The 27,244-nt window shown below is 40.4% G+C and overlaps 1 protein-coding gene across 1 annotated transcript; it reads right to left on the reverse strand.

Moving 5' to 3' along the window:
• Positions 1-3,418: 3,418 nt before the first annotated feature.
• Positions 3,419-27,159, reverse strand: CEP57L1 (centrosomal protein 57 like 1). Its single transcript, XM_054279645.1, has 12 exons — positions 27,060-27,159; positions 18,185-18,350; positions 14,254-14,398; positions 12,259-12,438; positions 11,577-11,686; positions 11,038-11,154; positions 10,689-10,766; positions 8,875-8,973; positions 8,082-8,159; positions 7,736-7,965; positions 6,021-6,165; positions 3,419-3,901 (listed from the first exon to the last, which is right to left on the reverse strand). Exons 1-12 carry the CDS (start codon positions 27,068-27,070, stop codon positions 3,686-3,688), a joined length of 1,575 nt encoding a protein of 524 aa, XP_054135620.1. The 5' UTR covers positions 27,071-27,159; the 3' UTR covers positions 3,419-3,685.
• Between the last annotated feature and the right edge of the window lie 85 nt (positions 27,160-27,244).

A 27,244-nucleotide genomic window follows, 5' to 3' on the forward strand; every position in this document is an offset into this window, starting at 1 on the left:
TAGCTTTAGGTAGTCCTGCAAGGAGCAGGGAATTAGAATCTTTGGTTCTTATGGTTCACTTCCATCCTGAGATAGTCTAAGGTTCTATGATCAATATACTTACAAGAAGCATACACTACATAATTTTTATCTATTTGTGAAAAACTGGACCATTAAAAAAGGCTCTCTAGATCTCATCCAAAAGCAAAACATGGCAAACTGCTGGAACACTTCAGAGCCCTAAAGAGGTAGGACCAGAATGGGTTTTACAATCCATGTACTGCTTTCACCACTCTTGGGCAGGAAAAAGTAAATCTGTTCCCTAAAGGTATTTGTTTATCCTGTTTTTAAAAATGGATGGCTATTAGAGATGGTCAACAACCTCCTAGCCTAGATATCAGTGTTTAGCTTATACTATCTTTGGAAAGCTTGGTTTTTAGCCCACTATTATATGTCCTATGCATAAATGCAAACAGAACTTTATTCCCTTCACCTTTACAGCAATGTCCCATGTTTCTTAAGATTTATAACCCAGAGAAAATAGAGTGGAGGCATAAATCCAGTTCCTTTCTTTTTTTTGTCTCAAGTGTCATAGTCAAGAGTTCTTCACCTCTGTTTACTTCCACATATTCTCCAAGTAGTCTACAGCTTCCTTGAAGTGTAATGCCAAACTTGGACACACCATCTTAGCTTTGTTTGCATCATTGCCAAGGAAAGTCTCCTATGTAACCACTCTGTTTATACATTGCAGCATTATGTCTGAAGCTGCTTCCTCTTCACTCTAAAAAGGATACACTTGACTTGCCTGGGAGATCTAAAATTTTGCTTACAATATACAACATGAAATTAATTCAGTTTATGTTTTGACATTCCATTCAATTTCTGCCATAATTCTGTGGTAAACATACAATGAAAAAGCTGGTATTCCTGGCTCCCGTGAGTGTATTCAGACCTCAAAATTGAACAATTGACATAATTGTAACCCCCCCAAAAAAAGCACTGGTGCAGCTAAAGTCAGGGCTGGGAAGTCCAAACTAAAGCAAGAAACACCAGCTAAATTAAAAGTTGCTAAGGAGAATAAAGAGCAGGCAGTTCTTCAGCTGTATAAATAAGAAGGAACCAAGAGAAAAGAAATTATGCCACTATGTGGATAATTCAGATAAAAATAACACAGATAATGGCTGTAAAACTAATGACCAGGCATTTGGGATAAGATTAATCTGACCTGTTTCAGCTGTTCCCTCAGAGTAACACTTTCAGAAATGCTTTCTTCTCCCTTCTCCTCTCATCTAAGACAGACTTTGGCACTCACATGGGAGCCCATGGAGACTTTCAGGTAAGCACCAGAGCCACAACCCAGGCAACTTGCAGAAGCTTCAACAGGCCCCAGCAGGGGACACAGTAGAGTCACTTCAGTACAGGCAAGCAGAGACGTGCTTCATCAAAAATAAGAGTGCTTGTTGTATTATCATCATTTCCTTGGCTTTTTTTCCTGCTATAAAATCATAATGTGTTTGTACAATATTCTTATTCTGGGAATGTATTTCAGTCCACATAAACATCTGCACTTGGTTATGTTAGCCAGTATCCAAATCCCAGCAAGATCCTGCCCTGATTATTTAGCTCTGAGTGTTTTTGCCAGCTTCTATTCCCAGAACACACTGGATTTATAGCTATGTCCAGGCTCCAGCTTTGCTAGTTAGAAGATTGTAACACACATGCTCAAACTGAACATCTTTTGTACTAGGACAAAGACTTTCCAGCAGGCTCAAGTAACTAGCCATTAAATTGTGCTAGCATACATTAGCAATAGGAAAGTGAACTATTGTTGGATGCAATTTGTTGGTCTGTATTTTTAATCTCACTGTTTGACCTACATCTTTTGTTTGCTTTCCTTGATATCTAACCATTAAATACAACCCTCGTTTCAAATGCTGATAAAACCTGTTGTCGCAATTTTGCATAACTCAGTGCAAAAGAACCCAGACATCAAGTAAATAACTCATAAGTCTTTTTTTTTGAGATCACTGTGTGTTTTTGTCTGCTGCCTTGCAGAGCTAGATCCAAACCATGAATAAAAAAAGAGATATATACAGTTTCATCTGAGAAGACAAACAAAAACATGCAGGATATAAATCAAAACAAGGATTTGCAAAAGAATAGAGTAAGCACTTACTAAGCCAAAAACATACTGTTCTTGTGAAGAAGCCTGCTCTGACCACTGTGCTTTCTCCAAATGTATGTTTATGGAGTTCTAGGCCAGAACATTTTTGGAGCATAAAGACATGAAAGATTCGATCCCAGCAAAATTCACTGTGATCTGCCTAATTCTCATGGAGCTGAACTTTACCACAGTTGTGCACAAGCTTACCTTCCCAATGCAGCTTCTAGACAATTATTCTCTGACAGATATTTCTTTCTTCTTCTGAAGACTTATTTACATGACTGACAACTGCCTCAAACTGTGAATATGCTAATAGATAAATACATAACCTGACCTCCTACCCTACCCCTCCCTCCCAAGATACAATCTGAAAACCAATTTTATGCCTTTCTTCAAGCAAGAAAACTGGTTTGGGATACACTTTCTTTGTACCTGGTTTGGATCTCTCAGCCAATGCTGGAATGCACCTACTTTGCTTTGATGTGTGAAAACACACACATTACAGAAATAAAAGCTTCAGAAAGAAAAAACAGAAAAGAATTATTAAAATGTATTTAAATCTTTTGAGTTGAGATACAAGTGATGTAACCAGTCAGCCAACGTAAGCTTATGTATTATCTACAAATCCCTCCCCTCTCAAATCCCAGCTCCTGGGTCTGAGCAAGACAGCTTTTTCAGCTCCTGGTCCCTCTCTGAAGCAGGCAGAGATGAAAAATGCCCAGTCAGCAGCAGGACCAGGTCCAACTGTTTCCCTTTCCCTCCAGCCACTCACCTCACAGAAGGGCAAACACAAATTTTTTTCTGGGACTGGACAGCCCCTGCCAGCACACACATTTTGAAGACTGACTATTCAATGCTGCCATCGTTTAAAGACTGCCCCATTCAGTACTTGGTTGACAGACCCAAAGTTGCAGCCCTCCACCACAGCTTCTGCCCAAGAGGGGAACTAGAGCCCTGCTTCTCCAGCTGCAAAATAATACCCCCTCCCCAGGATTCTGTAGTCAACAAAAATACCAGGTCAAGGTACAGAGAGATTTATGTACCCTATCCCTACCAGTATCAGTAATTCCAGTATCCAGAAATGCATAAAACTATCTCAGAAAATCGATCTGCACCATGAAAAAATACCATGCTTTGAATTTTGTCTAAGCAGCTTTAAGCATGCAGAAGCACTAGCACAAGTCATTCTGGAAAAGCAAGCTCTAAATATCCCCTTGGCAGAGGAAATAGGACACCAAAGATCACATACTATTTTAAATGTAAAAAAAGTATAAAAGTTTATTTGACAAATTAACAAACAATAACATTTCATTAGCCCATTAAAACACTTTATCACAAAGAAGTGTAGTTGAGTTACAGCTACACTACATGAAAGTTAATGCTAAGGTGAACAAACTGACCTACTAGAGAGCAGGCAGTTTAGCATGTACAAGTCTACTGTATCCAGTTTATTTTTAAGAGGTATTTTGTACAACTAAAAATTTACTGGATGTCAGACAACTTCAAAAACTTCTAATACAACAAATTTCAGAACTATTCTTGTCAGATGACATCATCTTTTTTCAGAGACAGCTGAAGTTTCCTCACAGCTTTTAGCAGCTGAAGAGAACTTCTGCTCTTCTGCCCAGGACAAGGTTTAGACATCCTTTCCTTCACAGTGACTGCAATCTCCTTTGCTTCCTTTTGTTCACCACACTTTAGTTTGACATGAGTTGCCCCTTGCTTCAAGTTCTGAGTTTTTCTCTTTAATTTCTGCACCTAGGGAAAAAAAATACTAATTAGCATGTTGGATACTCCAAAGACCCGCAGCTGTAAAGGTGACTGGACTTCTACTGATCTCCAAACTACAGATGACTAAGACACATTAGAAAAAAAGGAGAAAAGTTTAAACTTAGTAACCCTGCACAGTTGTCTCACTGTAACAGAAAGCTGACCTTGCCCATAAAGAAGCCACCAGAGAAAACTGACCTCATCCACGCCCAATTGGTTGTTGAATCCCATCACTCCCTAACATAAAAATGCTTGCTTGAGACAGCTGGAATATCTTCTCTTAATAATCTATATTTACAACAGTTTCTTTTTATTTCAGATGGTACTGCCCTAATAAAAAAACCAAACAACCAATAAACCTCTAAAATGTATACTGTTAATTATCAGTTACTGGATCTAAGCAGCTTATTTTGAAGCCTCCTCAACAAAAGTGGAAAACAGAATAAATAGGGTTAATTGCTAAAGAATGTTTTTTAAAATGTCAAATAATGAGTCTTGACTTGCACTTGGCATGAAAAGGTCACTTCCCAAAGATAAAATTAGGCTGGAAGCATTCCAAATGCCAATTTAGGCTTTAAGTCCATTTCCAAAAATAATTAACTTTAATTTCATTCTAGAACATATTATTAACTGTGAAACACAGAGGTTAGCATGACACTTTTAGTATGTCAGGTTCTAGAAAAAGAAATATGCATTAGAAATATTAAGATTGATCTGTACAAAATACAAATGGAAATGTCTGTATTCAAAAGCACTAGGAAAAAAAAATAGGGCCAAGGAATTAGAGGAATGGCCTGTATTGATAACCAGGACAGTAATCATACAGACACTACTATTTACAGCAGGACCCTAAGGAATGTGCTCTGACCATGCTGTACCAGAGCAGAGAGGACTTGCCAGAAGATCTGCACACTGGTAAGAGGCAAAGATGACAACAAGGTTGCACCACATTGTATGTGCTACTCTTCATCATCCCAAAACAAAGGCAAACTGTGGCCATAAGGGTATGCAAAAGAAAGAAACTAAGGTGCAGTTGTTACCCAGTGTCTTAGGTTCCTGAGGATGAAGACAGCAAGATTTTGAGGCAAGGAGTAACACCATAATTGTTGGGTCTTCAAGAATATAAGAGTTTTGTCAAAAAAACCAGCTGACATTGCCAAGAGAGGCAGTGAGGACTCAGCAGTCAATGCCCATTGTCCATACTGCTAACATACAAGTGTGACACATCTGCTATGACATAAAGCACCTCTATGCTTGCAATTACATGGACAATAAAAAGTTTAAGTGAGTAAAATCCATCAAAAATGAATATAAATAAAACTGGTCAGATTTAAATCAGCTATATTCTCCTCTTTTCATAAGGGCTCATGCTGAGTTTTATTTCCTGTAAAAGCAATGTTCTCAGGCGAGTATTTATCTTGAAACATAATATGAAAAAAACACAAACAATCAGACAGAACTATGGATTGAATGTTTAATCATATGCCCAAACCAAATTGCTACAAAAGAGGCTGTTCAACTACAGAAGAGGGATTTTATATGGGCATGTATCAAAAGTTGCTATCTATGGCTCTAAACTAAAAACTAACAGAATGAGGGCAGTTTAAAGGTTAAACAAAACTGAAAGACTTGCCCAGCTATGATTTTAGAGAACCTCTGGTCAACAGACTAGTTAACAAAAAAGCTTCAATGATCCAGTAATATAAAAGACATTTAATCCAGTCTGTACAGGAATTACAGCTTCTATTTTCTCATTCCCCTGAGGGACAGGATATAAAGAAATGAAATTTCAACAGTTTGTCTTAACACAGTGAGCAGAAGTGACAGACAGTGCAACCCAGCTCTGTACTGCAGAACTGCCACAGGGCAGGAAGCTTTCCCACCAGCATACATTCCTAACTGCCAGTTCTAAGCACTTTTTCTTGATCCAATGAAGAAATTGGAGGTTCAAAAATATGAGCCAGCAGTCTAATTATAATCACCCATACTGGAACATCTTGGCTTGAAACATTCCAGTGACATTCTAGCTGATGACAACAGGAGGCAGAGTTGTGGCAGCCTTTCAACAAAAATGTTAGTAGCTAGAGAGTTTACATTTCATTCTTACAGTAGCCTGATGCTTTTTCAGCTTGGATATTTGTTTTCCTTTCATGTCCATTTGTTTTACGAGGCAATCCAGTTCCTGTTCCAGGTCTTCACGAGCTTGGGAGTCTTGAGTCTCCTGTATCTGCTTCAGAAGTTCCTGATGCTCACTATTAAAGACAAGAATGGCAATCTAATGATACAGTCTCTAGGATTTCTTCCTGCAGGAGTTCCTAGCCATTTTGTGCAGAGTACAGAAATTTAGCATTATATCCACTCTCACACAATACACATTAATCTGGAATATATTAACATGAGAAAGGGAAAAGGTTTCCTGTGAGTCTGATTTTCTCATTCCAAATTTTCAGCTATGTCCATCTTACTTCTCCTTCTTCCCACAGGCATAGCAACTACATATGTAATAGTGTGCAAAATGAGATTTTTGAAAATGAACAGCAGCTATGCAGTACAACATTTTCACTTCCTGCCAATTTAGTGCAGACTTTGAAGGCTTAGTGTAATACATGAAAGTATTTTTTAAACTAGTACACTCAAGTTACAATTTTCCTGACAAATTATTCAAATTAAAATATTATACTCAGAAAGATTTACAGCAAAGTAGGCTGCTTAATTAAAATAACCAGATTAAGTGAAAGAAATTGTATAGATCTCAATATCCAGATACCTAAACAGGTTGAAGCTAGAGACACTCCTCTTAGATAAATAATCCCTTTACAAAGGTCAGAGCTTCTATTCTGACTTCTGAGTAACTGCTTCTCCTTGACAGTTTAATTGAAACAACTGGTTGTTGCTATTAAAAAAAAAGCCCGTCCTTAACTGCCATGAGTAAGCTAGACATTGCTTTTTGAACATTAGATTGCTTGCCAGTTTAAATTTTACCACATCAAGGATTTCAAATCAGCGTCAACATCCTAACTGGTTTAATCAGCACATCCTCCTCCCCTGTTCAAACCACAGCTCATCATGTTGACATGTCTGCTATGACCAGCTAGAACTTTGGCCCACAGTCCCACAAGCCTGCATTAATGGGAAGATGCCTAAGAACATAACAGGCTGTAATCCACATTTACTTGCATGGCTAGAAAGATACATACACTCCCATCTGAAGTGTTAGCTTCTTCCACACCCTCCCCATTTTCTGGCAGGAGACCATTCCTCTTTCACAACCCCCTTACAGGACCAGCAAGTTCTCCTGCTATCAACAAGCAAAGGGTACAAGCACCAGACTGACTCAGCACAAGGACCCAGCAGGTACATGGGGAAGGAAAGAACACGCAGTGAGTACAAAGGAACAGGAGAGATGTTGTGACAGGACTGTTCATGCCAGAGCTCTACTAACCCATTGCATCACCCAGACTGACTGCATCCTGCAGGCCTACTATCAGCACCTTTTCAGCCTTCTCCAGGAGGAAAGTTTTTGTTTACTCTGTATATCTCAGAATATGTTTAAAATGTCTAAGAAGCACAGGTCTGGAAGGCTTTTCATTTGCTGCTTTTTAAAATACAGCATGTGAAAGCAGAAAAACAAGACCAGTGAAACACCAGGACAGAAAGAATTTTTTGAATGAGAAAAATCCTACTAGTCAAGCCTGCTCAGGTCATTCTGTCAACAAGCAGTCCTATAGCTAAAACAGGCTAGGCTCAATTACAGCACCCTGTCGCTTCTCAGGGCTGCTGCTGAAGTCACGTTTACTCACAACACCAGCCATGGGTACTCACGAGCTCATTTGTCCCAGCTCATCTTGAAAGGCCAACAGAAGGTCTGAAAAGCTCCTGGTGGCAGTGGGTGATATGGAACAAGAGGATACAGATTTTGAAAGTGCGCTGTGCCCTGAAATCCCAGCTGTGGCTCCTCCTTGTCCTCGTGATGAGATACACGGATTGCGATGCTTCATAATGTGCAGCACGCTTTGTACGTTTGCGCTGACAGAATGGCTGGAGCTGGCAGACTTAAAGAAGAATGATCAGTGGTTTACAGAAGTAATCAACAACCACACAGCCTTATTCAAACCCAAAAAAAAAAACCAAAGATGTCACTTCAGTGACAGCAGTGGTTTTCACCTACCTTCCCAGCCACAAAAGGTAGTTCGCCAGCCTTTACGTGTAATGGTGAAAGCTGCATTTTCTTCATTGTAGGATTTCTCTGCCATAAGAAAATATAAGCCAAAAAATTCCAATCTGCTGTCTCAAGAGTACAATCTTAAACTTTTTTTTTAGGAAGTAAAATTCAAGTAAATACACAGTGAAATGCATCACCTCAGTTTTCTTCTGGTTTAAAAAAAAATTTCCTCCTGTATGTGTAACAAATAAGACTTTCCAATAGCTGACACAAATAAATTTTATGCCATATGCATGTAGGAGATTGTTTAACAATTAGGCTAACATGAAAGTATCTGAACCTTGTTGACTTATGTTTTCAAAACCACAGTTGCAAAATTTTCACTGATCTGTAACGTGTTGCAAAATAAATTCTCTTGATTTCAGTAATCTCCCCACAACACACCACTTTATGATGCTGAGCTAAAACTCCTTTGGAAAGTAATTTTGCCAGATAAGCTGAAAGGAAGCTAAGACAGGACATGGGGGATGGCAGCAAGACTTTAACAGAGGTAATTGTCAAGCTGATAAGGGAAGATTTTCAAGTGATGTCATATCACCCCAGTACCATTTTAATTAATGAAAGAAAGAAAAAAAGGAGGGAAAAAAGAGTTATTTAGCACTGTTTGTCACTTTGGAAGTGGAGTAAAGTGCAGCAGATGAATCAAGTGCCTCTTACATCACCATTTTTCACAAATTCCAGTCTCTGTGCAAGTCAGATGCTATCAGCAACAGTATGTTAATAAAATTTTCCACGTTACCTTCCTAGGTTTTTTGTTCTTCCCATTTTCCTTTTCAGGTTCATGTTGAGATGTTACTGAAGACATCAAAATTCTGTTTATATCAAATCCTGTTTGAAGCTGTGGCAATAAGCAAAAAAAAAAAAAAAAAAGCAGCCATTTAATGTAATACTAGAAGTATGAAATAGCAAGGTTTAATTAATTCTCTCGTTCATGCATGGATAAGAACCAATTAAGGGCACTATTAACTGTCCTGCTTGGAAGGCATAAGCTACACTTAAAGCTGAACAGATTACAAGGAAGGCAGGGTATCAGGCAGATCTTGCAGCTCTATCTTAGTATTCCTCATTTTCATATTCAGCTGCAGCAGCAGCTGTATTTTTCCACTGTGACAACCAGCAACTGAGATAAGCCAATCCTGCCACATGCTGAGGATGTGATCATAAAATCCAAATTATATGAACATTTGGCTCCTACAATCTGGGGACAGAGAGAACTAAGCCTGTCTGTGTTACATTGAGGTCAAACCTGCTGGACAATCCTCATACTGCTTGGTGGTTCAAAGTTGCTATCAAGGCCCATGATAAACAGGATGATAATCATCCCCAATTAAACACAGGACAAGGACTTTGTTTTGGCATGTGTTACAGCTGCAGCTAAACAATGCTGGAGGTCCACCACCAAAGTGAGAATATTCTAGCTTTTCTGTCATCAAGAGGAAGTGAGGAAGTGAACCCTGTGCTTCCCAGCCCAGATCCAACAGACCTAAACCCATCCTACAGTGTATTAAGATGGTACTAACACGACTTTAGGACTCAGTTTATGGCATTTAAGTAGCTTCTTGACCAAATGTTTAGACTATCTGCTCTGGGAGAGTCATTCTTACCATGTTTCTCAGAAAATAAAATCTCTGCATGCAGTCTAAGCAAGAAACCAAAAAACCTACAAGTTTTCAACTGTGTCATTCTGTTGGATTCTGGAGGTGGTCAGACATCTGGGCTACAAATTTGCATGTTATTTAAAGCTTCCTGTGTTGATGAAAACCCATCATCCTTGGATGAGGTATAAGAGCTGACAGCAGTGATGAATTAAATTAAGGCATCCGCTTTGCTTACATTATTCCAATATTACTCTTCAGCACTGCAGTCCCCACCTCACCCTAAGGGAATTCCCCCACAACTGGTCTCTTTTTCAAGCTGGCTGGTACTAATGCACAAAGTGAGGTTTGGAAAATGACCACCTTGCCCCTTTAACAAAAGGTTTCATCATTTTGCTCTCTTTGGCAAATACTCCTCTCTCAGATGGATGCTGGCCCAACAAACTGATTATGGCTTCAAAGAATAATGAATTACAAAAGATCTCATTTGATGAACAACATATCACTGATTAAGGTTTTTCCAAGTACAGCTCTATGTATTAGATTTCTACAGATCTTAAGAAAGGGAGGAAAACAAACATAATAACCAGCCTCACTTGGTATATATGGTTTCATATATGATCACTTTCAAGTTACTGAAAATTAAGTTAACCTGAATCAGTTACAGATTTTCTAGAAATTAATTTTCTACCTGGATTACTTAGAGCAGTGTTGAGGCTGATGAACTGTATCACTAATACAAAGCCAAGTAGAATCTTTCTTCATTGAGATATACCACACATCTGGCAAACTTTCTAATATACAGCTTATAACTGATCTAGGTAGTATTTCAGGAGTTCTGTCTGGGTACTAAACACAAGGAGTTAAAATGTAATATAATGAGAAGGGCATTTTGACCAGAGGGAATAGCTTTCTTCAGTACTAAAAAAGAAGATAAAATAAAATCTTTTCAGTCTACCTGAGCAGTTTTATCTTGTATTAGCTTATGCTGATGCTCTTCTTTACACAGCTTTTCTTCTAAGTGTTTGATCTTGTCCTGAATTTGAAGGCAAGAATGATTAGTCCCACTTCAATTTGAATGTTATATCAGAAGTCTGGAGGAGCTCACAACTGAAATGTGGGGATAAAACTGGACTTCAGGAATTTTTAAAGCCCAGACTGAAAAAAGACTCATGCACACGAAACCGAGGTGGCATCCAGTCAGGTATACTTTAACAGAGACAACTTTTGCAAAACTTAGTACTGTTAATAGTATGCCATAAAATGATACCAAATGACTTTCAGACTGTCATTCCATGCATGCTTACTTCAGTAATTCTCTGAGTAGCAGTAATTTTAAGATACTCTTTTTCTAGCATTTCAAGCTTTTCAAGTTTTGCATGCAGTTTCAACCGGTTCTGATCTTCCTCTTTCTGAAGCTGAGCCTGGAAAAAATAAGCAAGAATGGAGCTGGCAACTGATTGAAATTGTTTCAGACAGCAAAAAAAAACCACCAAACCCCCCCACACTAGAATAAAGGTGTTTAATTACTTTAAATTCCATATTTTTTAAATTGCAAAGTGATGAAAAATACCAGGCAGACAAAGACGACTTAAGCTTCCAGCAGTTTTTTTGTCTACCAAGTGTGCAAGTATTAGCATGGCTTTGCTCATTAGGAGTTCCACCCAGGGAGCTTTTCATACACTCCATTGAATGGTTGTCATCAACCATACACTAAATTGCTTCTGTTTGCTAGCAGCCTGAGCAGAGCTAAGGAAAAACAATGACCACAAAAAACTTCATGTCTTACACATTTCTATACTTTTGAACTATGTCACTACTTTGTTACTATGCTAAAGGGCTTCACCTGTTGTTCTAAAATCATCTTCTTTTCCAGTTCTGCACTGGAAACCATCTTTCTCATGTAATCCAGCTGTTTCTCCAGCAGGGAGCAGCGGGATTGTACTGCATTTGAATCTACAGAGAGAAACAAGACATTCAGTAGAGCAAAGGGAGCTACACATTTAGCCAGACTGCCATATCATTGAGGAATTCTCTGTCTTCAAATCAGGCAAGAACAGTTTTGTTAGTGAGGTTAAAATGTATTTTATATATATATAAGACATGAGAATCAAAATGTTTTTTCAAAGCTAGTCTCTAATTTGAATTCCAAAGGCATGAGCACTGCAGTTACTTTGATTTGTATCAGCAGATACCTAAGCAGAATCTGAGAGAGGAGAATCTTCTCCTATCTTTTCTCAAGTTAGCAGTGTTATGTAAGCAGCTGCTTGCTTATTGTAGGAGTTAAACATACCACCTGAAACATGCTAAGTATTTAAAATTGCTTCATGGCTTATGCAATACTTGGTTGATATATGTCAAAAATATCTCAACTTTATCCACAATTATCAAGCTCCTGTCCCTCCTCAGTTCTGAAGCAAAAAACGAAAGAGGGCTGCACTAATAAGCAGTTTTTCAAAACAAAACATTCCCTGGATTATACAGTTTTAGGGTTGCTGTGGCTACACCTTATCACTCCAAAGAAATACCTTTCCTCTGTTGCATCAGCTCTTGATATGCTTCATCCTTCTGGTAGGATTTGTGCTCTAAGACCTTCTTGTACTGAGCAGCTGCTCTGGAGAGGCTGCACAGTTTATCTTCAGCCTGTGACTTCTCCAGCTCTAGGCGGTGGATCTTTTCTTGCAGAGCTCTCAGGGCTGCCACTACAGCTAGTAAACAACACAACAGCTACACCCTAAGTAACAGTTCCTATTTTGATGAAGATTATCATTATTAGAAAACACTTCACCTTACAATATACTACCTAAATTTTCTTATTAGCATCACTCCCAAAATTAATGATATTCCCCTGCTGTACACTAACATATGCAGAACACATATGGGAGAAAATGGATGTGTTTCTTGCATAACTGAGGTATGAAGCTCTGGCCCTATAAGCAAAACTATTTTCACTCCAAATGGCAGCAAGCACAAAGAAATAATGGCAAATAGAATATAATAAACCCTGGGCCTTCTTTTTAAATAGAAGCAGAGAACACAGGTATCCAAGTGAGGTCATAAGTTTTGGTGTAAGGCAACTGGTCTGGACAGATTAAAAAGAGAAAACATGCTCAGAACAGGGGGAGAAATTAGATACAAAGGACAATTTAGCAAAGGATATATTGTTAAATACTTTATTGTTTCAAAAGGTAATGTTTCAACATCTAGTATCTTGTATTTGACGATTCTTCAAACCATGGAAATAAGTCTGGAAGCTTTTGCTTTCAGCCTCAAATCAGTATGTGTCAAATTATACCAAAAATAAAAGCTGCAATTTCAGCTACAAGAAAAAGTCTGCTAGCTCTCCATAAAGCAAACACACCTATAGAAGTTTAAGACATGTCCTGCAACAAATCAAGCTGATTTTCTGACATTTTATAATTGACAGTTTCTCTATTCCAAACTCTCTCATCAAAAGAATACCCTCAAACATTGCTACCTCCGTAACAACCTTCACCATATTATCACTGATTTATTAAAAACAAACAAACAAACACCAAACCAAACCACAAAACAGCAAAAACCAAGCAAACATCAAACAAAAACTCAAACCAAAAAGAAAAAACAGAAAACAGAAGGATGAAGTGGGACCACCCTTTCCATCTTTCTATTGTCATGCCAAACATTTCCTTAACCACTTAGCTACACAGCACTAAACTGATCACTGTAATCCAAAAAGGCCCAAACTCTGTATGAAATAAGATTACTACAGGAATATCAGATTTTTCAGGTGAAGAACAATGATCACATGCACAGTCATGGGTTATGTCTCTGCAAGGTAGCAAAGTTGTCCATGACAGTAAGTCCAAGTGTGGGTATCCTTAATATTCCCCAGGCTCTCCAGATATGTTAAGCCACTGAGCATTTCCCTTGTGAGCTCCAGAGAGCAGTCACCCATTAAGGCACATGACAACCATATTTCATAGGGACTAACTTTCATGCTGCTAGTTTTTCTGAGAGTCTGAATTGTTCAAAAGTTCTCCCAAGGAAATATACCATGCAAAAAAAAAAAAAAAAACCCAAAACCCAAAAAACCCCAAACCAAAACAATAAAAAAACCAACCAAAAAAGCCCCCTTAGAAGTGATTTTAAGCTGTAAGGAGTCAAATAGCACCACACAAAGCCAGTTTCAGGTCACTGTACCATACTAATGATCTTTTTTTTTACTGTATTTGAAGTCATGAACTACATCTACTGAGTTTGAAGCATTCTCCTTTGCTTTCAGAGGAAGTCTGACAATTTTAAGTTAAACAAATTTCAAAGCCAAAGTTTACAAGGATGTTAGAAGATTTGCAGAGGTTTCCATTCTAGACATATGACTTCAGGGAGACTACTCCCTCAGGACACATATACATCCTGTCTTAATGTCAGACTGATAACTGCAGCAAGTCATTGAACTCAGTCAAATAGGATGGGGAGTTTGCTCAAGAGATTTCACATGGAACAATTAAAAAGACTGTTTTAAGGACATATTTTGGCTATACCTTGGTTATTTGGGAGAGAAGGCCTGTCAGCAGCAGCAGCTGCCAACTTCTTTGATTCCATATAAACAAAGGCTGCAGGAAGCCTCCAATCTGGTGGCTGAAGAAAGCTTCCTATGAAACTGTTCTTTGATTCAGAATCCATAGCCTGTAGAAAGAGAGACATTTAATGACATTATTTCTTTAAAAGGCTCTTTTTCAGAAGTATGTCACTGGGCTGTTCCTGCCTCTGTTTATATCAAACCAGATCATGTACACCAAAATAATAATAATAGTAGTAATAACAACAACAACATCAACAAAATCAACAATAATTATACCCACACCCCACCAGAAGAATCCTGTCTTTTAATGCAATTCCAAAACAATATCTTTCATAACACTAAAAAACAGCTTCCTTTGACGGACCAAAATTTTCCAAGATTTTTCTAGGTGCTTTCTAATAACTTATGCTCATTTTTTTTCCTTTAAAAACCCAAGTATCAAGAGCATTTTCTACTAACTGTTTTACAGACTTCAGTGTTTAGACTCTAAGTGCTCCCTGCAGAGCAAACATTCTGGTATTACAGCCTATTTCCATTTGCAGCCTCCTTCGTGCTCCTCTTCCCATCTTTTTGGATGTAAAACCAAATTACATATGGTCAATACATTATTCCATAATAAAGACACAGTTCTCCACATTTAGTGTTGAGATAACAGGAGGATATTTAATATGCAATATCCCCAGTATTATCTCCATTATCAGGCGCATGTATTAAGTCCTGTTTCTTCACTCCCTTTCTGTTACACCCTTTCACATTCTTAGTTTTATGAGAAGCACATTTGGAGACAGTTCACACCCTGTCAAACAGAAATTTTTCTTGATACTCAAGATGTGGGACAGTGAAATGTGCAGAAAATGCCTTAGGCTAATACAACCTCTAGGAAGTTAAAGCAAGTTTGAAACCATCCTACAGTGACCTATCAAAGTAGTACCAAGCATTTCACTTGACACAGTGTAAGAAGCAAAGAGTCTATACAGCTTCAGCTAATAGAAAAACAGCTTATTTCAAGGTTCAGTGAGATAACAATTATGATTGTTGGATCACTTCTGTATAAAATACAAGGCATGCAACTGGAACAGTCTTCCTGCTCGGGTAAGGCTATTTACAGATGTTAGTCCCAAGAAAATCACCCAAAGGAGGCAGAAAGAGGAAAAAAGAGACCAAGACTAAGGCCTGCTGATGAAGCACACCCCAGAAGCCATTCATACTGGGTGGCAAACAAGGGAAAATTTTTCAATTACAAAAAAAGTTTCTAGGAGCATTTACAGCTCTTACAGCTGAGATTAAAAATAATCTTCCAGCCACACTGCCTCTTCAAGGTATGCACTAAACTGAAGGCAAGCAGAAATCCTTCTTTCTTCCTCCAAACTGTCATTACAGAGATGTCCACATGAGCACCTCTTCACCAGGGCTTGCTTGACCTGACCATCACCACTTTCGTGTGCTAACACCCCTGAGGTCACACCATTCAGAGCAGCTCCCCTGATCCCAAACAGGGAGTCTCTCTAGGCTACCTCGTGCCACAGGTCTTTTCCAAAGACTTCTCCATGGGGCCCTGCTGCCATCCTACTCAAGGCCAGGCCACAAGCTCTTGGCACTGGGTAGGCAGCAGCAGCCAGCCAGGTATCCTACCATCACTTGAAAGAGGCCCCATCTGGTGACCCCACCACATTTATGGCCACAAAAGCTGTTTACAGGCCTCCCTACCTCTGTCCTGAAAGACTGGGAAAGACCATCCTGAGATATCTGGCCAGCTCTATCAACCATGTCCAACAGTACAAGGGGCAATGGCAGTAAAAGGCATAAAGCAGGGAGCAGCAGAAACCTCAAAACGTGGATGAGAAAGTCCTGTGGCCACAGAGGTGGTCAGGGCCAGGACAAGAGAGGAGATGGCTCTGGCATGGCACAGTGCATCAGCATGGAGTTTCAGAAAATAAGAGATCAGCAAGACTTAAAAATTTTCCTGCTGCTATTCAACCCCTTCACACTGGTGATGAAAAAGACCAGCAAAATAAAAAAAAAGTCCAGAAGAATAAGCATATGGACAGGCAAGGAGTTTCCTACCGCCGCTGTGAATAAAAGGCAACATTGGAAACAGCAGAGGAAGAAGGTGGTTTTTGCTTCCACCATCCAACCTTGTGGCAGTCAGCATAAGTGGAGACTCGCTTTTCCAACATCCTCCAGTGGAACATGGCTCCCCTGCATGCCTACACAGCTACACATCAATGACTTTCCTTAATACTTTCTCATAAACAAGTTCTGCTGTTTCCAAGGAGATGGGTCTGTGGACACTTGTAAGGAGGGCAGTGATCTGAAGCAAATAATGAAAAAAGGAGGGAATAAAGAAGCAGAATATTTGAGAGTTTGTGGACAAGCTCAGTAATACAAAGGTGGGGGGGGGCATGGGGGAAACCTTTTTAGCAGAAAGGGAAATAAAATCCCTTTAGTTCTGCAAGTGAAACCAAAGGGAAGTGAAAGAGAAGAGGCCAGCTCACCTGCCTGGTGGTGGTGATTCAGCTAATCCGGTGTGGGCTTCAGACCAAAAACCCCACAAGTTTAATGTGAAAATAAACACGCTCCAGCTGGAGGGGGGGGCTCCCCAGGCTGCTCCTAAGAGCACAGGCTCAGCAAAAGGTGTGAAAGAAAACACCACAGGACTGAGACACCTGTGTTTGCAGAAACTCTGCTGCAGACACAGTTAGGGACGCCTTGCTTTACCACAGCTTCCTCAGACACTGAGGCTGTGTGCAGCAGCTGAGGGCATGGTTGCTATAGTGCTCTGAGGCTGTGTCAGCATAATTACTGTGGTAGAGGTGCTCTGGTGTGGGCAAGTGCTAATATCTCAGCAGGTAAATAGAGTTTATAGCAACCAAACTGCACAGGAGGAACGTCTACAACACTGCGGACCTCAGGCAAGGAGATGCAGGCCAGGAAAAGGACCAGGTCACTCTACACCAGCAAGGCATCACTAAACATCCTTCCAGCCACTTCCAGCCCACTGCAACAAGAAACATATCAGGAAATAATAAAGTAGTTTGACGTATGCTTGAACGTCAACTGTCCTACCACAACTTTTTCCCCCCAAGTATTTAAGCTTCTATAAAACCATCACAACCAGGTTTGCTTTTTAAAAAGTCTTATGCAGCAAGCTTAAACCATGGTGCTGCTGCCATGGACACCTGGTACACAGCCCTAGAGAGGTGCTTTAAAGCAGATATTGCTTCCCAAACAGCAATGTTTGTACTAATGCAACTCCACAAGGCTTAGGGGGATTTAGCACTTGAACAACACTCGTTAAAGCAGCCAGAATATCGTTGTTTAGACAAGCCCTTGGTTGAGGAAAGCAGTGCACTCCTTTGAGTTTGGGCAAGAGCCAAGAGAGAAGTATGCATATTAAACAGAGGCTGACAAAATACCCCAGTTTACATGCAGAAGGGAGGGGAAGAAGGAAGAAATGCCTCACTCCCACCCCAGCAGCCTACACTGCTGCGGTGAGCAGGGCAAAGCACTTGTGTTGTGCAGGTCATATCTGCAGTCAGCACTGGCCCTTTGGGCTTTTTAATGGGAGATGGCACAGCCTGTGTTGGTGAATGCTCAGACACCCGGTGTTACTTTACCCAGAAATACAAAGTAACTGGTTCCAACACTGGCTGCATCAAGCATGGGGTAACCGTTTTGCCCCATGAGTTTACCATGGGTCCCTTCCAACTTGGAATATTCTGTGATTAATTATCAGTCTGGGCAAGCCAGCTATATTTTTCTCCAGGTCCAAGCTAGGAGGCTCACGGAGCTCTGTGCCACACAGTTGCAACCCTGTGCACGGTGCATGATGCCAGGCACAGCACATTAGCTCTGTGACAGCACTGCATTAATGCAAATACTCTGCCCACCTCTTGCCTTGCTGCAGCTGGAGTGCTCAGGCCTGGGGTTGTGAGCATGAGAAGGGCTGGTTCCTCCAGTGGGACCACTTCTGCCTCTTGGCTCAGCACCACATGCAGGGTGAGAGTGAGCTTGTACAAAGTACGCTGGGGAGCAATCCCACCAGCAGGTCCATCCCTGTACATGTGACATCCATGCCTCAGAAAAGAGCAAGCAAACTGCAGTTTGGTACCTTAAGACAAACAGAGAACTCTCATTTCATCAGAGTAATCCAAGTACTAATACCATTTACCTTTATACCATTTCTATTTACTTTTGCTGAATATGGCCTGCAGTAAATGCCAGAGTACTGGACTGGGTTGCTGTAAAAATCTATTGACATTTTAGTTACTGCTGTCTGGCCCAAGCAAGTATACTGACAGTGAAGAATTACTGAACACAACTGAAATCCCAAGTGTTACAGAAAGACCACTTATGACTTCATCATCATCCTCCTCTGCTCCTCATTACACTTTGTAATGCAGTGTGTTGCATTGTTTCCTTTCCAATGCAACACACTGCATTACAAAGTTTCAAAAAAATGTCTCCTCAAGTGAAAAGTCCAGAAACATTTTGCCACACATACAATTATGTCTCATGTTGTAAAGCAGCATATAGAAAAGCCCTTTCCACATGTAAACAACAACAGACTCAGGGAATAAAGCTGGCTTAACGGTCTCCAAAAAGACACACTAAATGAAGAATGTGATAATGTAAGGGATACTTCCACTAAATTCTCTGATATTTGCCATCTCACAGGGACACTGGTTCATTCAAATTGCTGTGAGGGCAACCTTTTAGAACCAAAGAAAGAAATGCTGTCACAACACCCTCAAATAGGAAAAAGAAAAAGCAGATCAAAGCATTTTTCAGAAAGAAATACAAATCTATCTTCTGCCCTGACCTAACAGGCATGCACAATTTATAGTGGTTTTTTTGATAAGTGAAAACAAAGTCTTAGATGAACCAAAGACTGATTCAGTGTTTATGTGACATAAGAGAAATTCTAAAGAACTGCCCCAACACAGGCAATACCAAGAAGCTCCCAAAATTCTGGCTGCTGCCTTGTCTACTTGAGCCAAGTCTTGCTGGCTAATGATTATGTGAGAAGCCATTTTTGTGACACAATCCAAACTGGTGTATTTTTTCCCCTTTCACTTTCCTTTGAGAACTGGGAGAAAAGCTTGGTCAGCTGTACTAGCTATGCTGCAACACTCAGCCTTATTCCCAGCAGACAAAGAACAGCCCTTCCACAGAGGGATAAAAAAGAAATAAATAATGTTGTGGGCAAACTGCATTGTTGTTTTGGGAACACCCAGTCTCCAGCATCCTGACACAACCACTTTAATCAGCCTGAAACACATGGCAATGCTCAGGACATATCTAAGCAGCTGATACTCCCATGCCTCTTATAAGTGAGCTAGGCACAAAATGGTGGCAGCTGCAAGATTAATAAGAAGTGAAACCTCACTGAATCAATAAAGCATTTCAACATTTTTTTAAACTTTTGTCAAGTTCCACTTTAAGTAAGTTCAGAGCAAATGGCAAAAATGTATTAGAGAAATAAAGGAACCTGGGAGTGTTCTGAAAAACTGACACAGCCAAATCCATGGGAGGCAGTTTGTTGTACAAACTGCAGGATACACACTGGCAGGCTCAGAACTGGATACAAAAAGGTTAAATTTCCAGTCTCTTCTTTGATATTACTGTAGCAAAGCCCGTCCGTTCCTGAATACCAAATGTTTTGCAGGACTTTCATACAATCATTGTTCTTCATTCTTGGAAGAAAAGGAAAAGAAATGGCATTCTCTGTTTTCTCATGATACCATATGTACTGTCAAGCAGGATAAAACCTGGTATTTTAATTAAAAAAAAAAACCCCAAACCACAAACAACTCAACAAATGCCCAAAACTCCTAAGACTTTTCACTGTGTCAGCATTTCACTTCTAAGCATTCACACTGATATTTCTCTAGTTCCTGTTTGCTACAGAGAAAAGAGAGAACAAAAAAACAAACAAAAAAAAAAAAGAAGAGGAAGAAAGAAAGTGGAATGAGTTACATGAGTACTTTGTGAGCAAGGCAAAGAAACAACCTAGTGGAGAAAAAAACTGTGATTTTTTAACAATTTTTTGGGGAATAGATTCTAACCTGGCAGTGTATCAAGCATGCAGACTTGGGTCAAAATATTATTAGAGTTTTGCTGTTTTCTTCAATGAGCACAGCAGACCAAGTTCCACATCCAAGTGGGCCTTCATCCAAAAGCACATGATACACTCACAATCAACCCTTGGTGGGGAAATCCAGTTGGTGTAAATTGCTTTAACCTTCATGTGCAGATGATAACTGAACTTTAGAGGAGCAAGACTGTAAATTCCTACCTAGAAATAATTGCTATCTTAGCATGAAAATATTTACCCTGTAATACAGTGCTATCAAAATAATTACATTTATATATCTTTAATCAGTCCAAAGTAATTAAACATAACCTTTTTGTAATAAGCATCAAACAAAACCCAAATACCATAAATGATCACTAATGCACTTCCTCACTTCACCCACAGTTCTGTTCCTCTTCTTTCATTTACCTTCTGTTACATTTGGGGTCTGTCCCTCATCTCCTCTCTTTTTATTGTATTTACATGATCCTATAGCTTTATTCCTTGCCCTTTTCCATTTGGTATTCCTTTTATCTTACTCCCTCTTCTAGCACAAAAAGCTAGGATTTTTTTCAAAGTAAAAATACCCATCCCCCCCCCAAGATTAACAATCAAGTTTATTCATTTTATTCTTAAAATTCAGAGATGCTGCTTGCCCTTAGTATACTGACTGATGTGGAAACTGAAGGTGTTCTCCTCATACTCTACATGAAGAATGCAAAAGGCCACTTTTTCTGTCCTCTGTTATTTCCAGCTGATTCCATCACAGTCTTCCATATGTAGTTTCTTTAGTTTGGTGTGTCCTGATAGATTGGAAGGCAGGAAGAAATTACTGGATTTGGCTACATACCCTTGGGGAAAAAAAAGGAAGGTTTGCTGCTATGTAAAGGGAAGGTTTTCAAGGGTAACTGACTCCAGTATAAAAGACTGTATCTGTGCACAGGCAGAATAATTAGATGTTAGAAAGGCAAATGCAAAAAGGAAAAGACACATTAGGGTAGGGCAGGGCAAATATAAGGGTGGGTTGAAATGACAATCATGGTGAAGAAATGTAAGAAGGTAGGGGATGATTATTGCAGGTGTTGACTCATTCACAGAACACTTTTACTGCATGATAATTTTCACTTTTTATGTCTCAAATATTTAATGGTACCATTGAAAGATGGTTTTGAACGTTGCAACTTGCCCTCTAGGCAGATGAAACACACAGATTGTCTCCCCACTGCTGCCTTGCAATTTATTTTTAAAGTAAACTTCTGTTTTTACCAATACTTTCTCAGGGAAAGTGTCAGCCTCTTCATCCACCATCCTCTAACCTAGCCTGAAGATGGAGTAGGAGGTAGATTTTAGACAGATAACCACAAAAGCTTGACATGGATGAGCAGAGAAACACAAAGAAGGCAATTATTCGTAGGATTTGTCTCTTTTTACCAACTATTCCGCCTACATTTTTTCATATATTCCTGTGCTGCCAATAGCTAGGCACCTGGCAAGGAACAAAAACTCCATTCTGTATTTGTACATCAGGCAGCCTAAGAAACAGAATGAGGGAAAAAAAAAGTTAGCAAGGAAAAGGAAAAGATAAGTTTCACTCCAGGCAAGAAATTATTCCCAAAAACATATTTTGTCTGAAATAGTTGCCTTTTAATATGCAGAAAAAATGAAAGCAACTCCTTGAGTAACTCTTCAATCTTATTTTGGAGACCTATTTTCTTGAAGAATGGTTTTTTAAAATATCACCTGTTTACATGACCCAGAATAATCATAGCAATTCTAACATTCACATTGCACATCCTGAACAGGCACAATATTCTAGGTAATAATGCCAAATAGTTTGCATATCATATGGTATAATGAGTATTCAAAAATGTAGGAATGGTTTTATCACTATTTCTGTCCTGTGTTGCCTGGGGAAACTTAAAACTGTCAAAGTCATTACTTGTTTCATATAATCTGTATATTTAAACTTGCATGGCTTTGGAGATACAGATAAACCAAATCTGAGTAAGATGTTACAAATCCTGTGCAATGTCTCAGGCAGAAAACTAACTTTAATTGATTATAAAGTTTTTAGTAGGCATTTCTTCCCTATTGATTATATGCAGTTTCTGAATGCAAGGAAATTTAGTGGATCTCTAGGTTCTTGACTTCAATTCTTGTCATCCTGTGTGACCTTAATAAATCAGAGGGTTGGGACTAATAAGGGACTGATGTTTCAGGATACATGAGCCTTTCAGCCTCGGGGCTGAGTGTGGTAATGACAGGCTTACACTCCCTGCATGAAAAAGAAATGCAGGTATAGATCCAAAACAAGCAGCACACTCAGTGAGGAGCTAACAAGAGCTTTGTTTCAGGGTGAGGAAACTCTATGAACACAGACGTGGGTCAAGTCCCACCCTAGTGCTTGGCACCTTTATCTTCTTTGGACTCAGAATGTGGAGTCCTCTTCTGGCAGTGAGTGCCAAAACCTGTTCTTTAAAACAATGAATAAAGAGTCCCTGTAGCTTTTCTGGTCTGTGACTTCAGTTCATGTGGCTGCTGGTCACAGCATTTTTCTTTGTGTTACTGCTGGAAAACACCAAGGTCGGTGTTAACAGCCTGCCAAAGGTGCTTAAAGGGCCTTTTGGGCTGTCAGCAGATATAAAATTCCCAATGAGCAATGTTCCTTTTCTTTTCAAGTGCAGCTGGAGGAAACAGTGTCCACCTTCTCTGTGCTGCTGCCCAGTGGTGAGAGCATTGGCCAGGAAGTGGGAGTTCCTGGGGAGCATTCATGCCTCATCCCTGACCACCATGCTAGACTGGGAGGAGGAAGAGCAGGAAGGAAACAGGGAGTCACCACCTTTTCGTTTGAAGTTATGACCCTGCTCCAAAAAGCATGTGAGGCTTGAACAAGGACAAGGCAGCTGAGGCCAAAGAGTAAAACCAGGAGGTGTCTCTCTCATCTAGTTCAATCGTCAAATCAGGGTGCTGGGGTTAATTTATGCATTTCTGCAGTAAATAGTTCCTGGATAAAAAACCAGCACTTGCCTGGGAAAAGTTATCAGAAACCAGGAATAAGTGCATACAGATCCCTGTGTCTCCTTCCTCCTACTTCACACAAGTGCCACTTATTTGCCATCCTTTCCAGTAGGGCACAAATTCACCAAGTGAGGTGATGAATGCTTCCCTTCCATTTTGCAATCCTCCTGAGTAGCTGGGACTCTCTCCTGGTAGTTCGGAGTGTTGATGTAAATGCCTTTGAGCTAAAAGGCAATTCTTCAATCCCTGGATTACAGTACTGGAGGTGAGCAGTCTACCAAATTCTGCCAGGCTCTGAAGCCATCTGTGCCTACTACAGAAGACCCTGACTTGTTGGGCTTGGAGAGGTTCCACTCACCAGGAACCTCTTAGAGCTGCTCCACCTACTTCCCAGACCACAAATGGGAACAAAGAGGAGACAGCTTTCAAAGTGCCCAGTTTGGGGCAAAGAGTTCAGGTGGCTGCTCAGAGGAGTTTTTCAGAACAGCACTTTTAGTTTACCAATATTGTTTTCCTGGTCCTCAGTGTTTCAGGTGACATTTATACAGTTAAGTAGAGTATAGTCAGAGAGTTGGCAATGTCCAGCAGGACTTTAAGTAGTTCTGGCCTAGTTCTAGCTCATAGCCCAGCTCTGCTCAAAGCAACCCACTCCCCAGCATAAACTGTTCCACAGACTTTCTGCATGGAAGATTTGGTCTCTTAAGAAGAAGGTGGTGTCTAATTTACCCATCCCTGCTGTATTTGTGACCTCTAAGGAGGCAGGATGGCAGGGTTTGGTACAAATGTACGCCTGCAACACATACTAGGGCAGAACACATTAGATGTACAAACACATGCTCAGAAGCAAAAAAAGGTCACATCTCCTCCCAAACAGAATGGTTTGGACTTGACACCAAATTTGAGCCTGGGTTCAAAGGCAGTAGAGGAGTAGCCTCTGGCTTTTTGGTGTCTCTTTGCAAAAGAGGAGTCACAGAACTTTGTTTTCTCAGAAGGTAGCTGTGAAGAAAAATGCATTTTAATCTGGAGTGCCATTTATTGTGGCAACATGCCAAAACACAGATCTAAAAAGGGAGGGTGAACTTTTTGAAGAGTCATCCCATCCTAGGTATTTAGCAATTGGAATGAAGTAAGACTTAAGAAAACCAGGTGTAAAGGAAAACAGTTGAAGGAATTGAATTTAAAAAGCAGTTCCTTCTAGACTGCACAAGTTCTACTGTGCTATTATTAGTTCTCCAGTATTTGATTAAATGCATTCTCGAGTAAAGTGTTCTTTTGTGACATACAGAAACTGGAATGAACTTTTAAAAGTAAAGATAATATATTTTAGATCTTATATCTTAGAAAGAACAGGAATACAATTACTAGATATTGTATTTTCAAAAATAATTTTGCTGTTGGATGTCATCTGCATATGGCTATAGAAGTCCTTATCTAGTTAAAAAAAAAAAGGAAGTTGATAAATCATGAAGGAAGGAAATACTGAGGTTTAAAACAGCCACAAATTTGTTTTTCTTCAGCTTATCATTTTGAAAACTCAACTGCTGTAATTCTGGATGAATTGCCAGATTGTTTCCTTCATAATTCTGCCTCTCTCTTATCCATTCTGTAGGGATCAAAAACAAGCATATTAACTGCAGTCCGTGAACACGCAAATCAAACAAACACTTTCCCCTAACTTTGGGCTCTCATTAATTCCACTGGTAGCCTTTGACCTTGATTTCCACAATGTCTTACAGTGCATAAAGAAGCCTGACCTGGTATCAGAAAACTGCAGAGATTTGGTTTGGAAAAAAAATAAAGCCATCCTCATGGCTATTCCCTAAGTACTACATTAAAATCTATAAAACAAAGGGCTGAAATCTGAAGTTTAGGCCTTGGAGCCAGTTTCACAATCTGTTTCCTGTAGCCAGATTTCATTTGGAGCCAGTGGAAAAAACAGCTTCTAAAAGATAAAAGGCAGTGCTGTGACTTTCAATCAATCTTGGCATTCAGTGTGTGAATATAGCTGTACCAAAGTCTAAAACACCAAATCTCCAGCTCTGATTCTGGTTCACTCTTCTGATCTTGGATGTATATTGTCATTGTCAGAGACACCCAACAACCCATGATGGGAAAAATAAGATCTAGCCAACTTCTGGAGATCAAAATCTAGATAGAAATAAAGCAAACAGATGTGGCATGCCCATTCACAGGAAAATGGGACACCATAACAAGTGACAACAGAATGGGATTGGAAGATGAAGTGGCAGCTAATGTAAAAAACAGAAGAAACAAACAAAAAAGCCCTCCAACAACATAAAAGGCACTGGGAGAAGTATTTTCTTTGAACCCATCAGTTATGGTGGGTGGAGGCCTGGAGTGCTCAGAGAAGTCAAGACTCACATTTATGACAGGTAGTGCTGATTTCAGCAGACACATTGTTCACCAGGGTGCCAAGGGCCTGGAGGAAGCAGCTGCGTGAAGCAGCCCAGGCCTGTCCACCCTCCTGAACAATGGCAATGCAGCCTCCATGCAGAAGGGATTTTATGGGAAAAAACAGACTGGCCTTCCCTCAAAGGCACAGGTAAATGCAAGTTTTAAAGAAACTGTTCCAGAAAACAAAGGGAGGGCAGATGAAGAAATCAGATTCTTTACAGAGAAGAGGGCTGACGATGGATGGTGTTGGTGAGCCAGCCCAGGCTCTGTTCCTGGACTCAGAAGTGGTTTCTCTGTCTTTTTGTGGCATAAGAGTAGCTCATTCTGCATTTACCTTCAGTTTTGACTAAAGGTAAATGCAGAACAATCTGAATTTTAGAGTGGGGAATGTGTATGTGAGAAGCAAAAAATAATTATGCAAGACCCTATGTATGCTCAATGTCCTGTTTCTAATTTACTCCCAAGTATTCTTTTGCCTTTCTGTACACTCAAAATTTTAGTTTCATGATTGCTTCAATGTGACAGCTGCAAACAATTCTGCCCTTGTTTTCTTCTCCTCTTCTCTGCCAAGAGGTGAACTGGATCAAGGAACTGACTTGGCTGAAAATTAAAATTTATCATAAACAGCACCCTTTTTTTTTTTTTTTCCCTGCAGGAAAAGCAAGGGAAACAGCAATACCAGCTTCTTCAGTGGTAGATGACAATCACAGAACGGCTGAGTTTGGCAGGGACCTCTGGAGAGCATCTGGTCCAACTCCCCCTCTCAAGCAGGGCCACTTAGAGACAGCTGCCCGGGCTGCCCCGTGTCCAGGCAGCTTTGGAATGTCCCCAAGGACAGCAAGCCCACGACTTCCCTGGGCAACCTCACAGCAAAAAATGCGCTTCCCGATGATCAGACGGAAGCTCCTGTGTTTCAGTTTGAGTCCCTTGCCTCTGATACCGTCACTGGGCACCACCGAGACCACCCTGGCTCCATCCTCAGCGCACCTTCCCTCTGGGCACATCTAAATGTCCGGATTTACACGCGGGTAACATTCCCCCCGAGCCTTCTCTTCTCCAGCTTCATCAGCCCCTGCACAACTGGGATTTTAAACAATCCCCGGGGATTAATTTGGATAAAAACACCGCGGAACTGTTGCTCAATGTGAATATTCTGGGGATTTCCCCGCCCTCCCCCCATCCCTCCTTTATCCCAAGTGATGACGGGACTGTTTCCTTAGCACCGACAGATCTTCCGCTCCCGCTGACGCGCTTACTTAGGATACATCCCAGGACTGCTTCACTCTCGGGTGCCGCCCGCCATGGGCGCTCCATAACCCGCTGCGACGGATGGGAAAATCCCCCCAGACCCCCATCAAAGAGGCTGACGGGAATACCGTGCGGGAATACCGTGCGCGCATCCCTGCGGGCGCTCCCCCTTCCCCGGCAGGACCCGGGCCGC

Source organism: Melozone crissalis, unplaced genomic scaffold, assembly GCF_028551555.1.
Source record: "Melozone crissalis strain CALT ecotype California unplaced genomic scaffold, PUWL_Pcris_2 ptg000027l_1, whole genome shotgun sequence".
NCBI lineage: Eukaryota > Metazoa > Chordata > Aves > Passeriformes > Passerellidae > Melozone > Melozone crissalis.

Excerpts from the sequence above, each read along its gene's own strand:
- CEP57L1 (XM_054279645.1), bottom strand. Across the intron at positions 6,166-7,735 it reads GAGCTGGGACAAATGAGCTC|TGAGCATCAGGAACTTCTGA; the intron begins GTGAGTACCCAT and ends TGTCTTTAATAG. Across the intron at positions 3,902-6,020 it reads TGAAAAAGCATCAGGCTACT|GTGCAGAAATTAAAGAGAAA; the intron begins GTAAGAATGAAA and ends TTTTTTCCCTAG.